The 20,210-nt window shown below is 32.9% G+C and overlaps 2 protein-coding genes across 9 annotated transcripts in view; one reads left to right on the plus strand and one right to left on the minus strand.

Moving 5' to 3' along the window:
- Hex-A (Hexokinase A) overlaps positions 1-20,210 on the plus strand; it is a 135,482-nt gene that overhangs the window by 114,097 nt on the left and 1,175 nt on the right. For 4 of the 8 annotated variants that reach the window (XM_068361360.1, XM_068361309.1, XM_068361343.1 and 1 more), the window contains 8 exons: positions 431-567; positions 879-1,094; positions 4,191-4,290; positions 11,005-11,084; positions 11,314-11,340; positions 14,843-14,955; positions 15,086-15,241; positions 16,549-16,825. In XM_068361360.1, coding sequence (XP_068217461.1) covers positions 431-567; positions 879-1,094; positions 4,191-4,290; positions 11,005-11,084; positions 11,314-11,340; positions 14,843-14,955; positions 15,086-15,241; positions 16,549-16,825 — 1,106 coding nt within the window. Of the gene's footprint in view, positions 1-430; positions 568-878; positions 1,095-3,396; positions 3,497-4,190; positions 4,291-11,004; positions 11,085-11,313; positions 11,341-14,842; positions 14,956-15,085; positions 15,242-16,548; positions 16,826-20,210 lie in introns of all 8 variants that reach the window. The other 4 variants (XM_068361328.1, XM_068361352.1, XM_068361317.1 and 1 more) reach the window with 3 other exon arrangements.
- PIG-K (Phosphatidylinositol glycan anchor biosynthesis class K) overlaps positions 14,949-20,210 on the minus strand; it is a 53,529-nt gene continuing 48,267 nt past the window's right edge. The window contains exon 9 of the mRNA XM_068361390.1: positions 14,949-15,228. The gene's annotated coding sequence lies outside the window, so the exon portion shown is untranslated. The remainder of the gene's footprint in view (positions 15,229-20,210) is intronic.

Raw genomic sequence — 20,210 nt, forward strand, 5'->3', positions numbered from 1 at the left:
AGTTGAAATTCAATTCCAAAATTTTTAAATCTAGGTTTATTAGTTGAAATTGGATACCAAAATATTTAGATCTAGCAGTATAAGTTGAAATTGAATACCAAAATGTTTAAATCTAGGTTTATTAGTTGAAATTGGATACCAAAATTTTTAAATCTAAGTTTATCAGTTGAAATTGGGTACCAAAATGCTTAAATCTAGGTTTATCAGTTGACAGACTATAAATAGCATAATTAGAAATTAGATTTCATGCACTCCAAGTAGAAAATTTTAAAGTGTCTGCACTTTTACAAATAATACAGATATCTTTAGATACTAATGTAATGTTTCTCAGTAAGGTTAACGTTTTGGTTGTGCTATGAATAACATCGTAGCCTGCATATAGAATTAATCTTGAATAACTATAGGTTTTCTTTTGAATATTTTATTTCAGAAAAGGGAAGATTCCTGGCTCTCGACCTTGGCGGTACCAATTTCAGAGTCCTGCTTATTCAACTTGGCGAGGAATGTTCCATGGACAGCAGGATCTACGCCGTGCCTCAGCCAATTATGGTCGGATCAGGTGACGGGGTAAGAATTTGAGTGTTAGCTATCGTTTTAGCTTCCTAATCATCGATTAAAGCAAGGTTGAGCTGGTCATGATACAGTATGTTGGATAACTCAAGGCCCCATGATTTACTTGGTCATTGGACTTTGAAAAGATTTCCTTAATTCTTTTTATTTTTAGGACATTTGTCAAGAAGTAATATAAAGTTCACCTTAGAACAACAATATTCCCAGAAAAAATTAGTGTTTAGTAATAGTACAGTCATTTCATCCTAAAACTAAAATACTTTTTCCTTGATTTTGTCTATCCACTAACTCTAATTCCTTTTCCCCAGCTCTTTGACCACATAGCCGATTGCCTGGCCAGCTTCATCAAAGAACGCGACTTGGGAGAGGAACTTCTCCCGTTAGGCTTCACGTTCAGCTTCCCCTGCAAACAGGAAGGACTGACGAAGGCTCGTCTTGCGCGATGGACCAAAGGATTTAAATGTGCCGGTGTGGAGGGGAGAGACGTTGTCGAGCTCCTCAAAGCAGCCATTGCAAGAAGAGGGGTAAGTTTCAGTTTTGTATATCAGTAAATATGATGGAAGGTGTAAAGGTTGCTCATGAATGTTGGAGGCAAGGGACGGTGACTGTGTCCTAGCAGGACAATGCCACAGAGCACTAGTTCTCAACTGGTGGTCCGCGGACTGCTAGTGGACCATGTTGACTTTTTGGGTGGTCCGCAGGATGTCTACTATATTGGTAATAAACTGTAAATATAGAGTGTACATATAATTTATTGAATATTCAGTATGAAGAATTTCATCTTGATAACTAATTGGAAATTAATTTTCATATATTCCTATTTTAAGAAATAAATTGGCAATCATGAGTTGGAGCATATTGGTGTCAATATGTTTATAAATTTATCTTTACTCAAAAATAGAATGGTCTAAGATAGCTGTTGGTCCATAGCCTGAAATGTGTTTAGAAGCACTGCCCTTAAGACTGGCCATATATACATATGATCAGTGCCCAAGGCTGTTCTCCAACCAATAAATGACGGGGTAGGACCTGGGAGGGATAATGAGATAGCAGACACTATATGTTCATTAAAAATGGCACTTAGGATATTCAATGCCCAACAAATTATTATGGGTAAATTAGATCTGTTTTTGAAGTAATATAAGGTCTTGATTAACGAGTTTCTTGTTAGTTCTTACTTCGGAGTAAATTCCAAAAAAAGGACATTTTCAAGTTCTATAAATTATTTAATAAATTCAGACTATAATTGGGGGAATACAATATTGTGGGGAATGCAGTATTGTGCACATACCGCGTACATACTGTATTTTTTAGTATGCTTACATTCGGATGTAAGTTTTCAAACCCCACTTACCCTTTTTAGCTTAACAATTTCAGTCTTACCTTATCAATATATGAATAATTTATTTTGCAGACTATGATAGCTACGAAGTTTGCTTTCGTATATTACTTGATTTGGACTTTAGTAAATGTATTTTTATATCTAGAGACGACTCTAACCATAATTTATTTTGCAGACTACGATAGCTAGAAGTTTGCTTTCATATATTACCTGATTTGGACTTAGGTAAATGTGTTTTTATATATAGAGACGACTCTAACCGAGGCCCTTTACGTCAATAGGCATGGAAGGAGATGGTGATGATTTTTATATATTCTTTGGATTAATTTTATCGTAGGCCTACTTTGTAACTAATCCCGAATGTAATACATAAGAAAGGCTCAGAACTTTACCTCTATTCATTTGAATAAATTATCTGAATAAAAATGAATATGAAAGGGTTGGCTGTAATTTATGACTTTTGTGAGATATGCAATTGTATTTTTATGGGATTCTTACAATACAACGTAAACCGCCATTAAAACTTGGACCGAAAAATAAAAAAGGGGAGGAAAAGACTAGTTGCAAACCTCAGAGTGAACAGTAGAATTTATTTAGTAAGAAGAGGAAGGTTATAAGGATAAAATAACAATTCCAAATTATATTAAAAACACATCAAACAATTCCAAATTATATTAAAAACACATCAAACAATTCCAAATTATATTAAAAACACATCAAACAATTCCAAATTATATTAAAAACACATCAAACAATTCCAAATTATATTAAAAACACATCAAACAATTCCAGGGCTGTCAGCATTGCAACTAATTCCCCATGTTTTCATTCAGAAAATATATGGGTTTGTAATAAATTTATTTGATGACGAATGTGTGGAAATGCTTTAAATTGCTCTTTTAATTCTTAAAAATTACTGTACTCAAGCTTTGGTCTTAAATATTTACCATTTGTGCACTGAACAATCTCATTTCCATGAAGGTATATAGTTCTGGTATGAAATAAAAGTATTACTTCATATGCATTAAGTATAGCTTAAGTTTATAAAATTGTCTCAACATTTTGAATACAGGACTGTATAGAAAATGCCAAATACCGACTTTGATATAATTCATTTGTTCATAATACTGTTAGTTAGAACAGACACGGGTAAATTGGGGCCACTGAGACTTTCAACGTTACTGAAACTATATTTATACCAGTAATTATCATTGGAAAATAATGAAATATTTCATTTATATGTAAACTTTCATAGTAAGACAAATAAGATAAGGAAGAATTGCCATAAAAAAAGAAATATATATATTTATACTGCATTGGGCAAATAATATTTAGCGCACATGTGTACTGTATTATCATGCAACCCTCTTTTACTTGAATATACAGTAGTAAAACGTGGCCCCCAATTGATAAACAGTTGCCCATGCCTAGTTTAGAATGAATTTCCTTAATGCGTATGATATTCCAGCCACGATTTCTTACAGGATTGTAAGATTAAAGCTATGGGCGTCATTAATGACGCCACGGGATGTCTTATCTCTTGTGCTTATGCAAAGCAAAATTGCAGAGCCGGCATTATCATCGGTAAGTAACGCAGGCCGTAAATGCCGCTTGCCGTACCTAGCGAAATGAGGGATTGTGTAGCACAACATGGCCTTCATGGTTACTGCCTGGGAAAGCAGAGCTTTCTAGATTTCAAATATTTGGAAGAATGAAGGACTGCATTTGGTTAATAGCTACTCATGCTAGTCTTTGAACAATTTGCCCTGCCAGATTATGCATACCATAAGACAAAATACACTCCGATAGCCCCCTCTGCATTTTGGTACACAGTCATGTTATATAACCCTGTTTTTAATGCAAAATTTTTTAATGAAAGTAAGAGTTATTACCACTGAATTTATGCTTTAGTATTTCCTGTGTTATTTTCATATACAGTACACTGATATTTAAAATGTTTTGCATTAAAAATGTATGCATGTAAACCAAACACATCTACATACAGACTTCAATACACCTACTATTGAATACACAACGGTTAATGGCAGACAGCATGTAAAATTCTATGCATACTTGGCTGCAGGTTCCTGTGATGGGAATTAACTATTCCTTCACAGCTACACAAATTGACAGCATTGACAGGAATGCAAATGAAGGTGTCATCCAAAACCCAAGGTTCATCGGTTACTTATCTTTACCCGTCTTTCAGTGACTTAACTCCCACCAAGCATTTCATTAGTCACCACTAACAGCATCATTATTAATTCCATATTTTCAGGATGTCAAGATCAAGATATGCGCGGTGCTCAACGATACCACGGGCACGCTCATGTCGTGCGCCTGGAAGAATCACAATTGTCGAATCGGTCTCATCGTTGGTATGTCTTGAATATTTTTTTTACCTGTGCTTTTTGGTGTTATTGCTTCTATTATTTTTGCGAACTAGATAATTCATCTAAATTATTGCCGACTGTCTATATTAGGTTGAGTATTGTACCAGAGAAGTGGTAGGTTATTTATATGTATTTAATGAAATGAAGTCTCATAGTAAGAAACCAAAACATCAGTTACCAATATTGTAGTGTCTGACTGTACCAGAGTTATACATAAGAAGAACCCAAAATTTGCTACAGTGAGAAATTTTTCACAGACTATTGAGTAAAAAAATACAGTATATTTGATGAGCTAAGTAAATTATTTGTATAATAGCTCTCATTTTCCCTCCAAGCAAAGCAAGTAAATTCTTAGGTTTTAGTTGAAGAAACTGAAGTTACAGTACAGCCCCACTTTTAGCCTAGTACCTATAGTATCTAGCCTTTTTATTATTATTATTATTATTATTATTATTACTACTTGCTAAACTACAACCCTAGTTGGAAAAGCAAGATGCTATAAGCCCAGGGGCTCCAACCTGGAAAATAGCCCAGTGAGGAAAGGAAGCAAGGAAAGAAAATAATTTGAAGAAAAGTAACATTGAAATATTTCCCATATAAACTATAAAAACTTTTAACAAAACTAGAGGAAGAGAAATAAGATAGAAAAGTGTTCCTGCGTGTACCCTCAAGCAAGAGAACTCTAACCCAAGACAGTTGAAGTCCATGGTACAGAGGCTATGGCACTACCCAAGACTTAGAGAACAATGTAGTTCAGCAAGCTAGAACTACAGGCTATATGTTTATAGTGATTTATATAATAGGTTTCTGTAGATTAATACAGTAGTAACATTTATATAAATCTTGAAATAAGAGTAATTCAATCAGAATATCAATGATTTATTATTCCATAATTAAGGTGCATGGTCCGTACCTTTCGTAATACTGTATTTTAAGTCTATTATTTTTTATTTTTTGCTCATCATGGCATAGATTATATATTGTAAACTTATTGGTTTAGATTTTAAGTTGTTTCAGTACTGTATTAGCAGAATATCTATTTACTTCTTTTGGTAAAGTGGAAGAGGTCAACTGTATGAGTGATATGACGACTGTTGCTCTGTAAAACTGCACAGCCTTGAAAAATAAATGTCTCGTTCATTCTTAAGACGAAGAAGCATAGAAAATGCTGGCAGTGTACCTCCCACTGAGCACTGGGAATTAATAACTTTGCAGGGTCCCATTGGGCCCAACTTCACACTCTTTTTAGCTATTTACTTAACATCTGTTATCCCATTCATCTCGCTGTCAATTCTCTCAACCTGTGCCCAAAAAGGACTCTTGACCACAGAAGTCATACTATCCAAATTCCACAAATCAAATGAAATCAGTCTTTAGTTTTCCTTAATAAAACGTAATGAATATTTTGCTGTTTTCGTGGCAATTATTATTATTATTACTATCCAAGGTACAACCCTAGTTGGAAAAGCAAGATGCTATAAGCCCAGGGGCCCCAATAGGGAAAAATAGCCCAGTGAGGAAAGGAAATAAGGAAATAAATAAATGAAGAGATCAAATTAACAATAAATCATTCTAAAAAAGTAACAACGTCAAAACAGATATATCATATATAAATTATTAACAACGTCAAAAACAAATATGTCATATATAAACTATAAAAAGACTCATGTCCACCTGGTCAACAAAAAAGCATTTGCTGCAACTTTGAACTTTTGAAGTTATACTGATTCACCTACCCGATTAGGAAGATCATTCCACAACTTGGTCACAGCTGGAATAAAACTTCTAGAGAAACTTGCCTCTCTTGCCTTCAACTTCATAGTATAGCAATTAGCATTTCCCCCAGGTTGCACTCTGGCACTGAATGGCCTTCCTAGTCCCGAACAGTATGAACTAAATCCTTTAAATACATATCATTGAATCTTCCCAACCTCTTGAGTTTTTATTTGAGATTGCATTCTTCTAGTTCAAGGTCTATTCAATTTCATTCGTCGAGCAAGCATTTGCTCAAAACAATATTCTTATTATTGTTATTATTCTTCACGCACATTCAGACACCCCATTCAGGCTGGGAGGAACGTAGATAGGAAATGTCCCCTTTTTTTTTTATTTGTTTGATGTCGGCTACCGCCCAAAATTGGGGGAAATGCCTTGGTATATGTATGTATTATTATTATTATTATTATTATTATTATTATTACTAGCTAAGCTACAACCCTAGTTGGAAAAGCAAGATGCTATAAACACAGACAAGGGCTCCAATTGGGAAAAATAACCAAGTGAGCAAAGGAAATAAATAAATATGAGAAATAATGAACAATTAAAATGAAATATTTTCAAAGCAGTAACATCAAAAGATATTTTATATTTAAACTATAAAAAAAAACTTGTGTCAGCCTATTCAACATAAAAACATAAGCTGCAAGTTTGAACTTTTTAAGTTCTACTGATTCATCTACCCGATTAGGACAATCACTCCACAACTTGATCACAGCTGGAATAAACCTAGAATATTGTATAATATGTATATATGTTAATATAGCCAAGCAAAAGGGGCTTCATTAATATGTTCATTTAGATATGTCGATTGAACCTAGGATGCAATGAATCACTAGAGAAGTCCTGTAGCAAATATCATAGGCAGAGTAACCCTATATACAAAATAACAGTGCTTTAATCAACCAAACACCATTTATATATATTTATACGGTATTGGATATTAGAAATAGGTTAAATTAAGCAACTTAGTATTATCATTAGCGTGACAAAAATCCCAGGGAGAGGAATTTATGAAATTAGATGAATTATCTATCGATATGCTTAGTGCTATTTGGAATGTATTTGTTTTTCCATTTTGCTTTTGTATAGATTAAAAAGCTTTTTTTAATATTTTACTTTTAAAATGTTATTTTTAAATTTTATAAATTTTAAAGATGTAAATAATGTAATGCCTTGTGTTTTGTTTTGTTTTTTGCTTGCAAAGGGCATATTAATAGTTCAAATATTTCGCTCGCTTGCGACAACAACGTCATAACTCAAAAAAATTTATTTTTGAGTTATCCATATAGACATATTCATCTTCAAATGCTGATTTTTTTGGCAAAAGTTTCATAATTGTAGCTAAAAAATTGGTCGCTAGAGGCGCTAAAAGTCTTAACGACATACATTAATATGAGAGTGTTTTAATTGATTAAAATGGCTCTCCTGAAAAATAGCTATTTTTGAGTTATGACAAGGTTGTTGCAAACGAGTGATTTATCAGAAGTAGAATTAGATTGAGTTGAGGTTTTGCTGTCGTTATTAACTATTACTATCCTGTGTTAGTGTAGATTTTATTTTCTAGTTTAGAATTGTAGTGCATGTAGTTTTAGTCTTTTATAAATACATTTGTGTTGCTGTTTTTGCAAGTATATATATCTTATTTCTTGTGGTGAATGGAATTATTATTATTATTATTATTATTATTATTATTATTATTATTATTACTTGCTAAGCTACAACCCTAATTGGAAAAGCAGAATGCTTTAAGCCCAAGGGCTCCAACAGGGAAAATAACCCAGTGAGGAAAGGAAATAAGGAAATTACAAGTGAAGTAATTAATAATCGAAGTAAAATATTTTAAGAGCAGTAACATTAAAATAAATATTTTGCCACATACTTCCACCATGTCTCATACCAGTTAATTTTCAGTTAAGGATATTTTTTTTGCTTATGTGTTGAATTATAAAAAGAAACGTTCAATCAAGCAAAATAATACTTAGAAGATATAAATATTCCATTAATTGCTAAGCTACAACCCTAGTTAGAAAAGCTGGATGCTATTAGCCCAGGGGCTCCAACAGGGAAAATAGCCCAGTAAGGAAAAGAAACAAGGAAAAATAAAATATCTTAAGAACAGTAACACTAAAATGAATATCTCCTATATAAACTGTAAAAACTTTTAACAAAACAAAAGGAAGAGAAATAAGGTAGAATACTGTGCCCGAGTGTACCCTCAAGCATGAGAACTCTACCCCAAGACAGTGGAAGACCTTGGTACAGAGGCTATGGCACAAAATGGGTTAAAGCTGAGAAGAATAAAAATGTAATATGTATAGATTACTCAAATATAACCAAAATATGCATAATTGGCAACACAAATTCACTGTAGAATAATTAATGCCTGATCTTGTAGAATAGATGTTTATATTTAGTTTTGTTGTAGTTTGGACAGTTGGTTTTTATGTTCTATATCTATATTTGATTACAGAAGGTCCTCGACTTATTAACTCTTTTACCCCCATGGACGTACCGGTACGTCCTTGCAAAAAAATGCTATAGAATTTTTTTTTCATATATTTGATAATTATTTGAGAAAATTCAGGCATTTTCCAAGAGAATGAGACCAACCTGACCTCTCTATGACAAAAATTAAGGCTGTTAGAGCAATTTAAAAAAATATACTGCAAAATGTGCTGGGAAATAAATAACCCCCTGAGGGTTAAGGGTTGGAAATTTCCAAATAGCCTGGGGGTAAAAGGGTTAACATTCGGAGATGCAAAAACAAAATAACTGAAAATAAGAAAGATAAGATAGAGAAATACTGTACAGTAATAGAACAATATTATATAATTTAATTCAGTAAGCAAAACGACATTTGTAATGACCAGATATTTATTTCATATGAAACCCAAATATTTGTTGACTCTTATAGCTGGAAATCATAGGCACTGGACTCTGGTTAGGCCTACCCTAGGCCTTTTTTTCAATATACAAAATTTAAAAACTGCTGCTTGGAACCAATTAAATTTTGTAAGTTGACGACCTTTTGTACAAAGTTCATGTAACTGTGTAATGTATCGGTACATTGAAAATTGTATGTATACATTACTGTAACTTACAGAGAACTTCCATACTTCCTAATATGACACTGTAGCTGTATAAGTTCTGGTTAACCCTTTTACCCCAAAAGGACGTACTGGTACGTTTCACAAAACTCATCCCTTTACCCCCATGGACGTACCGATACGTCCTTGCAAAAAACTGCTATTTACATTTTTTTTTTTTTTTTTGCATATTTTTGATAATTTTTTGAGAAACTTCAGGCATTTTCCAAGAGAATGAGACCAACCTGACCTCTCTATGACAAAAATTAAGGCTGTTAGAGCAATTTAAAAAAAATATATACTGCAAAATGTGCTTGAAAAAAAATAACCCCTGGGGGTTAATGGTTGGAAAGTTCCAAATAGCCTGGAGGTAAAAGGGTTAAAAGTTTCCATAAGGAAACCTTTTTTTATTCAAACCACAGTAGGCATTACCAATTGAACTTTGGTTTATTTGGTTTACTGTCATAATACTAAATTTTAAAACTGATAACCATAACAAAGTTATAATGTTATTGTGTCTTAAAAATTCATGTACAAACATCACCATGACTGGGAATGTAAGCAAATTTATCGTTCTTTTTAACCAAGTTGAATTATGGAAGTTGCTCATATGTAAATTATAATTGCATGGAAATATAAATCTTAGTAACTAAATTGTTTATTGTATATACTGTACTGAATAGTATGTTTACATCAGAAAAGTATCCAAAAATTAATATTTGGATAGAACGGTGTGCTTACCAAAAGGGAAGTTATATAGTTGATAAATTAAACTTCGCATGAGAGAAAAAAATAAGCTTAAGCATGAGAAAAAGTGATTTAAATCATGAAAGTACATTGCTAAAGCATTTGAACAATAGAAAGTGCATTACTAAGGCCTGTAAACACTAGAAAGTACATTACTATGATCTGTGAACACTAGAAAGTACATTACTAAGGCCTATTAATACTAGAATGTACATTAGTAAGGCCTATGAACACTAGAAAGTACATTGGTAAGGCCTTTGAACACTAGAAAATACATTACTATGACCCTTGAACACTAGAAAGTACATTACTATGACCCGTGAACGCTAGAAAGTACATGACTATGTCTTGTGAACACTAGAAAGTACATTAAGGCCTATGAACACTATTAAGTGCATTACTAAGGCCTATGAACACTAGAAAATGTCATTAATGGTGAGCTGCTAATGTGTAGAACTGAATATGTGAAGAATGTCTTTGGTGCTTCTGTATACTGTAGTTCCTTTCCTGCTTAGCTGTTATGTTCATAGTTTAGCCAATATATTTCTTTCCATTTATGTATTCTAAACTTCCGTTGGTTATGATTTTGTTTAATACATTTACATACAATCATCATCTTTGCTGCATGTGGCATGGAAGTAAATGAAAATTAAAAAAGATTGAAATTTAAGGTTTTACACGGTGACTGCAGGAATGCATGACAAATGTCATTTTCTAACAATACTAATTTGTTCTGTTTGCATGCATATTTAATGATCTAACTTAATTATCTGTAAAAGTAATTCATTCTGCTTTCATTAAACAATGACATTACTCCTGGTACTGAATATTGTAAGTTTAATTCTGTCTTATTTTGAAAAATATTTAGAAAAATTAAAGGTAAAAATCTTTTATGTAATAAAAAAACACTTATTGTAAACTGCATTCATTACAAAACTTTATGAAACCTTGAAATTTGGTCATGTGCAAGATGTTCTTACAATATCAACTAGCTAATAATTCTTTTAGATATGTAAGATGCCACAAATTAATTAACACTTAAAATGTTGAAAAATATAAGTTTTATAATAATCTTGAAAATCCTCAGGTACCGGAACAAACGCTTGCTACATGGAGAAGCTAGAAAAGGTGGAACTGTGGGACGGCGAATTGGACGAGCCTCATCAGGTAAGGAAAAGTGTTACAATCTTTGTAATTAAGACATTTATTTACCAGACTCGAGAAACACTGCTGTAAATTAATTTGCTGAAAGCAGCACGAAAGAAAATATAAATTGCTCTTACTCTTTGCAAGCACTGGAACATTGATTAACCCAGGAATATGCATGGTGTCTAGAGTTAAGTGGAGGTTTTCACTTTCTATTGTTTACCTCATATCCTTTACTCATGCACTCAAGGATGATTCTCATGTTGAAGTAAAAGGGGTATGTACAGTAACTGCACCACAGTGCACGTGTTATTTTTAGAATTAATAGTACGTGGAGGAATGCCGTACTCTGTTGTGTAATGTTGAAAGTTGTTTAGTGGTACATGCCGAATTCGGTAAGACATAGACAAAATAAAAGGAGTTTGAGAAAGGTTTTCAGCATGTAGAAAACATAAATGCAATATTTTATAGCAGATAGATACTGTACTGATTGTATTTAGTTGCATTATCATAGAATTGCCCATTTAAGGATTTTTAAATACCTTTTAGAAACTGTTCTGTAATGATGAAATCCGACGAAGTTACGGCTACAGTCACTAAATTTATGTGAGTAAAAACTGAACCATCTTACCTAAAAGAATTTTTATGTGACCACATCAGTCTTCCCCCAACATGATTTGCATACAATTAAACAAGTTTGCAAACAAGCTGCCAGACTAACAGGTGGCACTGGACAATAAAAATACAAGTTTTTCCTGCTGTCATGCTCCTAAGGAGAAAGAAAATACTGTATATGAATAAAACAGTTGTAAAAGAAATTCATAATAAATATAATTATTTGAAAATAGAGGAATTAGATACTGTAGCAAAAGTTTAAAAACATCGGTAGTGCTCGACTACCAGTAATATGTGCAAGAAGTTATGGCAATTCACAAGTTTACATGATTTTTAAGCCCATACATGGGTACCACATATCTTGTGTGATGCACGTTAGACAGTACTGTATGTTCTTTGCAGAGTCTGCATCCCCACCTGTATTGACTTTTTACTTTTCATCTGTTTTCCTTAGACTTTTCAAAATTTGCATTCCAGTTCCTTATTCTTGAATAAAAGAAGGAAAGTAGAATAAGTTAGGTGGTCTGGTTAAATAAATATACACTAATATTTATCTTTAGAAAAATTAACCTGAACTCAAATCATAATTTTCACCACTTGGATAGCAGTTATTAACCCTTTTACCCCCAAAGGACGTACTGGTACGTTTCACAAAAGCCACCCCTTTACCCCCATGGACGTACCGGTACGTCCTTGCAAAAAAAATGCTATAAAATTTTTTTTTTTTTTTCATATTTTTGATAATTTTTTGAGAAAATTCAGGCATTTTCCAAGAGAATGAGACCAACCTGACTCTTATGACGAAAATTAAGGCTGTTAGAGAAATTTAAAAAACATATACTGCAAAATGTGCTGGGAAAAAAATAACCCCCTGGGGGTTAAGGGTTGGAAATTTCCAAATAGCCTGGGGGTTAAAGGGTTAATATCATCAATTTAGTTGACTTGCCAATGTTATAAGCAACTTGATTTGATAAAACACAATACTATACATAATTTGCATCTGAATCCTTAATTTATTCAGGTCTTTTAAATTAGGAAAATAATTGTTTTGCATGAAACAAAAATATAACTAGAATTCCTTGTAGTAGGCTAGTGGTGCAACTTTCATTAATTAACTATAATTTGTAATTACCATGATTTAATACACACTAACCAAATTAATTATGGTATGATAGCATAATACAGTAATTTGAAATCACCTTCTTGATTACAATATTCATTGCTAGACTCGTTAATCGATGGAGTCGCATTATCGTCATCACCCATTCCATGAACAATTATGTAATCTTGTCTCCGGATTTGCCACTAAACTTTAAAGTTAATTTCTGCTACGTTTGGAACTTTTAAGTTTGTCACCCTGAACATACTAGGCATTTACTAACTAACCCAGGAGAAGACATCCATTATTATTATTATTATTATTATTACTTGCCAAGCTACAACCCTAGTTGGAAAAGCAGGATGCATATAAGCCCAAGGGCCCCAGCAGGGAAAATAGCTCGGTGAGGAAAGGAAATAAGGACACAAACTAAAGAAGAAGTTTCAGAACAATAACAACATTAAAATGAATCTTTCATATATAAATATAAACACTTCAAAATAACAAGAGGAAGAGAAACCAGATAGAATAGTGTGGCCGAGTGTACCCTCAAGCAAGAGAACTCTAATCCAAGACAGTGGAAGACCATGGTACAGAGGCTATGGCACTACCTCAGACTAGTCTTCTCCTAGAAGAGCTGCTTACCATAGCTAAAAAGTAAATAAGTAACCGACTTGCTAAAGCAAGATCAACACAGTCTGAAAGACTAAGAACTTTATGGCTTACCCGAGCCAGGGCTATTGCCATTAGCTGCTAGATTGTCTTTACAAGATTAAGAGACCTGAGTCTGTTGAAAGAAAGAAAACAGGAAATGCTTAGCTATAAAAGGAAAACTTATATATAAGCAAGCTTCGAGAGTGAAGTATTACAAACATACAGTGGGTACAGTGTTACAAATTCTATTTTTGAAATTTATTTCATGATAACTGGATACATCATATACATAGAACCGTGTGCAATCATTAACCTCACTTATACTCTCATATATATATATATATATATATATATATATATATATATATATATATATATATATATATATATATATATATATATATATATATATATATAAATCTGTAGAGAAGTCTTGAACCCACATAGAACAGCAATTTGAAAAAAACCTACCTCACTTATACTCTCATATATATATATATATATATATATATATATATATATATATATATATATATATATATATATATATATATATATATATATATATATATATATATATATATATATATATATCTGTAGAGAAGTCTTAGACCCTCATAATACAGCAATTTGAAAAAAAAAAAACATAAGTTCTTATCATACAGATTTATACAGTTTGACATAGAATAGCCATAAAAAACTTGAACAGTCCTAATACAGTTATTGAATATTTTGGTTATGAAACAGCTTGATAATGCACAATTTTGAATAAAATTTGAGAAGGTAATACCTGCTTAGAGATGCAGCAGGTCTAATAATTTTTACATGATTTTTTTCCATAAAAAGTATAGACAATAGATGTGAAAGCATGCAAAGTTTATTTATATTGAAGTCTCTCCTTCTCATAAGTTGTAACTTTGACTTTCCAATACAAAATTGACATTATTTTCACTTTTATCTTGCATGGTTGTGTCTTTATTCTCAAGTCATTTCAGTTTAATACTTTGTTTTTGAAAGGTACTATCTTTGAGATACTGTATGCATTACTGACAGTTGAGTGAGAATATATACAATTTGTATATTTTGGGCAACTACTTGTGCATGTTTTAGTGCCACTATGTACGCTATGCCTCGGCTGTTCCAAACCATTTCTTTGGAGTAGAAAATTCCCTATGTTGAAAATCCCTGACTTTCATTGAGTAAATTATAATGTCGAGGATATTTCGGGATATGAATGTCCAAAATAGCCTTGTTCCAACAATCTATAATTTTTTAGCTTAGAATTAACCCTTTTAAAGCAATTGTGCAGAATCCTATTGTACTGATTAGCTATGTACTTGCTCTGAAAGATTTGAATATTAATTATACAGTAAATGAGAAAAGAACTTAATTCTCTAAATTGACATTTCAGGTAATCATAAATACAGAATGGGGTGCATTTGGAGATAACGGATGCCTGGATTTCATTCGCACAGAATACGACAACAATATTGACCGTGAATCGATAAACCCCGGGAGACAGCTGTAAGACTTTATTTCACATTACTTTTATATTGTTACCAAAAAATTACAATATTATAAATTGTACATATAGCATAGAAATCTTACTGTACATTGATAAATCCCTTTCTCAATCTACTTTACTTTCCGTTAGGTACGAAAAAATGATCAGCGGTATGTACATGGGTGAAATTGCAAGACAAGTGATAATTCGTCTTGTAGCAGAGGGACTTCTGTTTGGTGGTCAGTCTTCTGAGATCTTGGAAGAAAAGGGGTCCTTCTTCACCAAGTACATTTCTGAAATTGAAAGGTAAGATTAAAATCTTTCAAAATACTTTTGATATTACATAGCAATATTGGGAGTTGAATGGCAGGATAGGATTAGAAATAAAACTTTAAGAGATTACTTGAGTGCCATATGTGGATGAGATCATGATGAGTGGTAGATGGAGATGGTTTGGGCATGCTCTTCACACTCCCCAAGAGAGATTAGTTCACCAAACTTTCAACTGGGCTCCACAAGGCACTATGAAGAGTTGGAAGACCCAGGCCTACATGGCTGAGGACTGTGAAGCTTGAAGTGGGAGATAATGAATGGAGAAGTATTGATTTGAAAGTTCAAGATCGAGACGACTGCTGAAATCTAACCGAGGCCCTTTGCGTCAATAGGCGTAAGAGGAGATAATGATGATGATTATATTGCAGAAAATTTACCAGTAAGATAGCATTAAATCCACAACCAATGAGTGAAACTGCTTTGTATACAAGTGTTTGGGTAAACTTTGTGCATTACTGTACTGTCCAATATTTGACATTTTAATATCTTAATCAAATATTTGAAATATACATTAGTAAAAGAGGAAGATTTTGGAATTTTACATTAGTAAAGAGGATGTGGATAATTGATGAAAAGTGGACAAAGTATAATGGAAGTTAGAAATATAAAAGTTAAAAATTTTGTTACGTTTAGTTTTATACATTTCTTTACGGGGATTGCAGTGTATGGGGAATTGTACAAAAGTTGTTGTTGTTGTTGTTGTTGTTTTTTTTTTTTTTTTGCTTAAAAGAGTTTGCATAAGGTAGGATAGTGTCTAAGCTAATTAAGAGTGGATGACCATAGCTTAGGGTGTTTGATTACAATAAGAGGTATTTTCAATGCATTATTATTATTACTAGTATTACACGCTAAGCTACAACCTTATTTGGAAAAGCAGGATGCTATAAGCCCAAGGGCTCCAACAGGGAGAAAAAGTCCAGTTAGGAAAGGGAATGAGGAAATAAAAATTTATGAGGAAATAAATAAAAATGCATGAGACATAATGGATAATGAATATAATATATCTAAAGATCAGTAACATTAAAATAAATGTCATATGTAGACTATGAATAGAGACTCGCGTCTGCCTGTTCAACGTAAAACTCTGGAAGTTTGAACTTTTGATGCTCTTATCGCAACAATTAATATGTAATTGGGAGAGAACTCTACAGGGCTAATCGTGTGTCAGGAAAACCTGACATAGAATTGTTATTGATGAATGTGAACTCGTAATTTTGTTTTTCATCACAATCTAACCTATGCTTTTCCTTTAGTTTATAACAATTTTTTCCCATTCACAGCGATAAGGATGGTGACTATAATAACTGCAGAGTTATCCTAGAAGAACTGGGCTTGAACAGTGCAACCGACACGGACTGCGCAAATGTTCGGCACGTTTGTGAATGCGTCTCGAGAAGAGCTGCATACCTCGCAGCATCAGGAGTGGCCGTTCTGCTTAATCGAATCCAAGAAGAAAGTGTCACTGTGGCAGTTGACGGATCAGTGTATCGTTTCCACCCTCACTTCCATAATCTTATGACGGAACAAATTTCACAGCTCATAAAACCAGGAATGAAAGTAAGTGACTTATTCAAAAATATTTTGTATATACTGTACAGTTTTACATGAAGAGCAATTGTCATTAAGTCTTTTCTGGAATGAACGTAAGTGACTCGTTCAAAAATATTTTGTATATACTGTACAGTTTTACATGAAGAGCAATTGAAATGAAGTCTTTTCTGGAATGAAAGTAAGTGACTTATTCAAAAATATTTTGTATATACTGTACAGTTTTACATGAAGAGAAATTGAAATTAAGTCTGGAATGAAAGTAAGTGACTCATTCCAAACAATTTTGTATCTACCATACAGTTTTACATGAAGGGCAATTGAAATCAAGTCTTTTTGAAATGAGTAAGTGACTCGTTCAAAAATATTTTGTATCTACTGTACAGTTTTACATGAAGGGCAATTGAAATTAAATCTTTTCTGGAATGAAAGTAAGTGACTCATTCAAAAACATTTTGTATCTACTGTACAGTTTTACATGAAGAGCAATTGAAATTAAGTCTCTGGAATGAAAGTAAGTGACTCATACATGAAGAGAAATAGAAATCAAGTCTTTTCTCAGTGATTGACTTAAGCCCATAAATTATTCCATTTTGTTCTTAATGCAAAAATTATGTAAATGTAACAAGGGTTCCACATATAACAAATTACTTCAAAACTTCTAGACTAAGTTCTGCTGTTTGAATCTACGGAAAGGTTAGCTCCTGCATTTATTTTCTGTTTGTAAAAACACCTTTAATTTTCTTGCTCTTGAAATAACCAAAGGCTATGTAGGCCTACATGGTTACAATTGGATCTTGAATAATCTTCCAAACTTTATAGATTTTATATAAAAATAAAAAATACTTCTATTAATAAAAACATGGAAATTGTTTATTTGGAAGTACAGTATACTAAAAACAGTATAACTTAACTTTTACTGCAAAAATTCCAATCTTAAAATTTTTATTTTATTATTATTATAGCAAAACTCCTTTAACTAAGAAATGTACTGTTTTGAGTCTTATTTCTATCAAGTGCATACCATTACTTTGTTATGTTGAAACAAAAGAAATGGAATTTTGATTAAATCTTTAATTCTTAACTCACTCAATGTTCATAATACCATTTTTGAAGCTTTTTTTTATATCATTGTTAACCCTAAGATTGAAAATTTCTCCTTTTCTTTCCTTTCAATAGACTTGAGCCTCTAGTACAGTATTGAGACAATCTGGTAGTTAATGGCAATAAGCCTGGCATGGGTATGCCGCAGATATTTTATCTTTTCAGTCGTAAAGTTGAAACTAGATCCTTATCCTCTTAACATCACATGCCGATACCCATACTTTGTTGGAGGTGAGCCAGTGAAGGAATAAGATAGGAAATGTCAAGTCCTAAAATATTAACTTGTACTTGAGACTCCACTCTTAGGCCCCTGCTCCCCCAAGTGTTTGGGTCCATTTTTGGGTATTTTCATTTCCAAAGTCTGATTCATGACCATCTAGCAGTTCATGTAAATTTATTGCTTGGGGTCTCCTTGCAGTCTTCTGAAATATAGTAATTATAATGTTTCAATGCCTATTTTCTTTAGTTTAATCTTGCTACTCACTATGGCAGTCTTATCTGAATGGAACAACCTTGCATCAGAGCTCAAAGTTTGACCGAGACGAGTCCTTGTGCGTAGACATAGGTTTTATCTTTGACCAGTACCCAGTAAACGAGTAAACAGACCATGGAGCAAAGCTAGATCTGGTTGCAGTTTGTTACCAGATCCATGCCTTTGGTTTTTGTGCTTCTAACCTCGTCTCGACTCCCTGTACCCTTTTATGGTCTGCTAATGGCGCCTGCCTGTCACGTAGTGTCCAGTTGTATGGACATACCCTCAGAATGGTCTCGGTATTATATAAGCATCATGTGTTAAAAGATCCTATACTTCCATTCTTTTTATGAGGTCTTTCCAGACAAGGCTAATGGTGCCTGCCTGTCATGTAGTGTCCAGTTGTATGAACGTATCCTCAGAATGGTCTCGGTATTATATAAGCATCATGTGTTAAAGGATCCTACACTACCACTCTTCCTATGAGGTTTTTCCAGACAAGACTGCAATTTGCCCGTTCACACCCAACAACTCTCTACTGTCAAACTGTAGTGTCAAATGCTTCGTCTTGTGAACAGCATAAAAACAGAGTTTTGAGGATAAAATTTAATCATTTCCATACTCGCCTGATGTTCATATTGCCTCTTTCTAAGCAGTCTAAATGCCAGTGTCTTATCATTTACATAGAGTTATTGCCTCTTCTGTAGGAATAGCATTTTTGCATCTTGCATCCTTCAGCAGAGTTCCAGTCTAGTGTTTTCCCAATTCATAAATTAATAGCATTTGTTGCCAAATGTACTCAGTTGCCAGTAACCTATCATAATAAGTACACTGCTATCATAACATTGATACATACAACTCGATAAATTCAACATTGTTTTCTAAAATTTGGCCAATGCTAATATCCGTAATGCCTCTTTCATTTTTTTTTTCATTGGCAACAGGAAACTTACATTTTCTTATGTGTTACGTAATAAGTATTTTCATATCCAGGTGGAGAATAGTTTTCAACATAGTTATTATTTAAGGTGACTTTTTTTTTTTTTTTTTTTCAATACTCAATCTACTACCTCATTACCATGAATTCTCACATGAAAGGGAAACCAGCAGACATCCATGCTACTAAGTTGACAAGACTTCTGCTGTTGATGTTTTATATAACTCCAACTCCTTATCATCCAGCCTCTTGGAATTCAAGGGCTATTTGGCTTCAGGAATCAATTTACTTGGTTCATCTTTTAGTCTAGGAAGAATACCGCTCTAATTTATAGACCACACAACTCTGAGATGTCTTCTTATACCAAAAGTCAATTGTAGTGAGAGATGGGGATTAAATTCATTCTTTTCTTAAGTGAGTATTTTAATCATAGCCCACCTACCCATCTTACTAGCTTGGTTATTCACTCATTTCAGGATCACATCATACCAAGCTAGTCACTGATACAGGACTTTGTCATCCCAATTGGAGTACTAATTTACTTTCTGCTTACATAAATATTCTGTTTTAGTAGGGTATTGATGTGTGTTTTTCTTTAATAAATACTACGAGTTTTAGAAATAATTTTTTGTCATTCATACGGCCCCTTAACAATTATACTGTAGGTTTGATATAAGAGTATGCCAGTTATTAGTTTTACTTTTAGTATTTTTAATTTATTCTTGGATGGCCGAGAGAATATTCATTTTAAGGTAAAGAAGGAAATATCATTGTTGACATATCATTTACATTATTTAAAGATAGTGTAGAAATAGGTGGTATTACATTAATGTAAATACCAGTAACATTGAAGTTCTTTTACAGAAATGTTGAATTCTTAT

Source organism: Palaemon carinicauda, chromosome 2 (genome assembly GCF_036898095.1).
Source record: "Palaemon carinicauda isolate YSFRI2023 chromosome 2, ASM3689809v2, whole genome shotgun sequence".
NCBI lineage: Eukaryota > Metazoa > Arthropoda > Malacostraca > Decapoda > Palaemonidae > Palaemon > Palaemon carinicauda.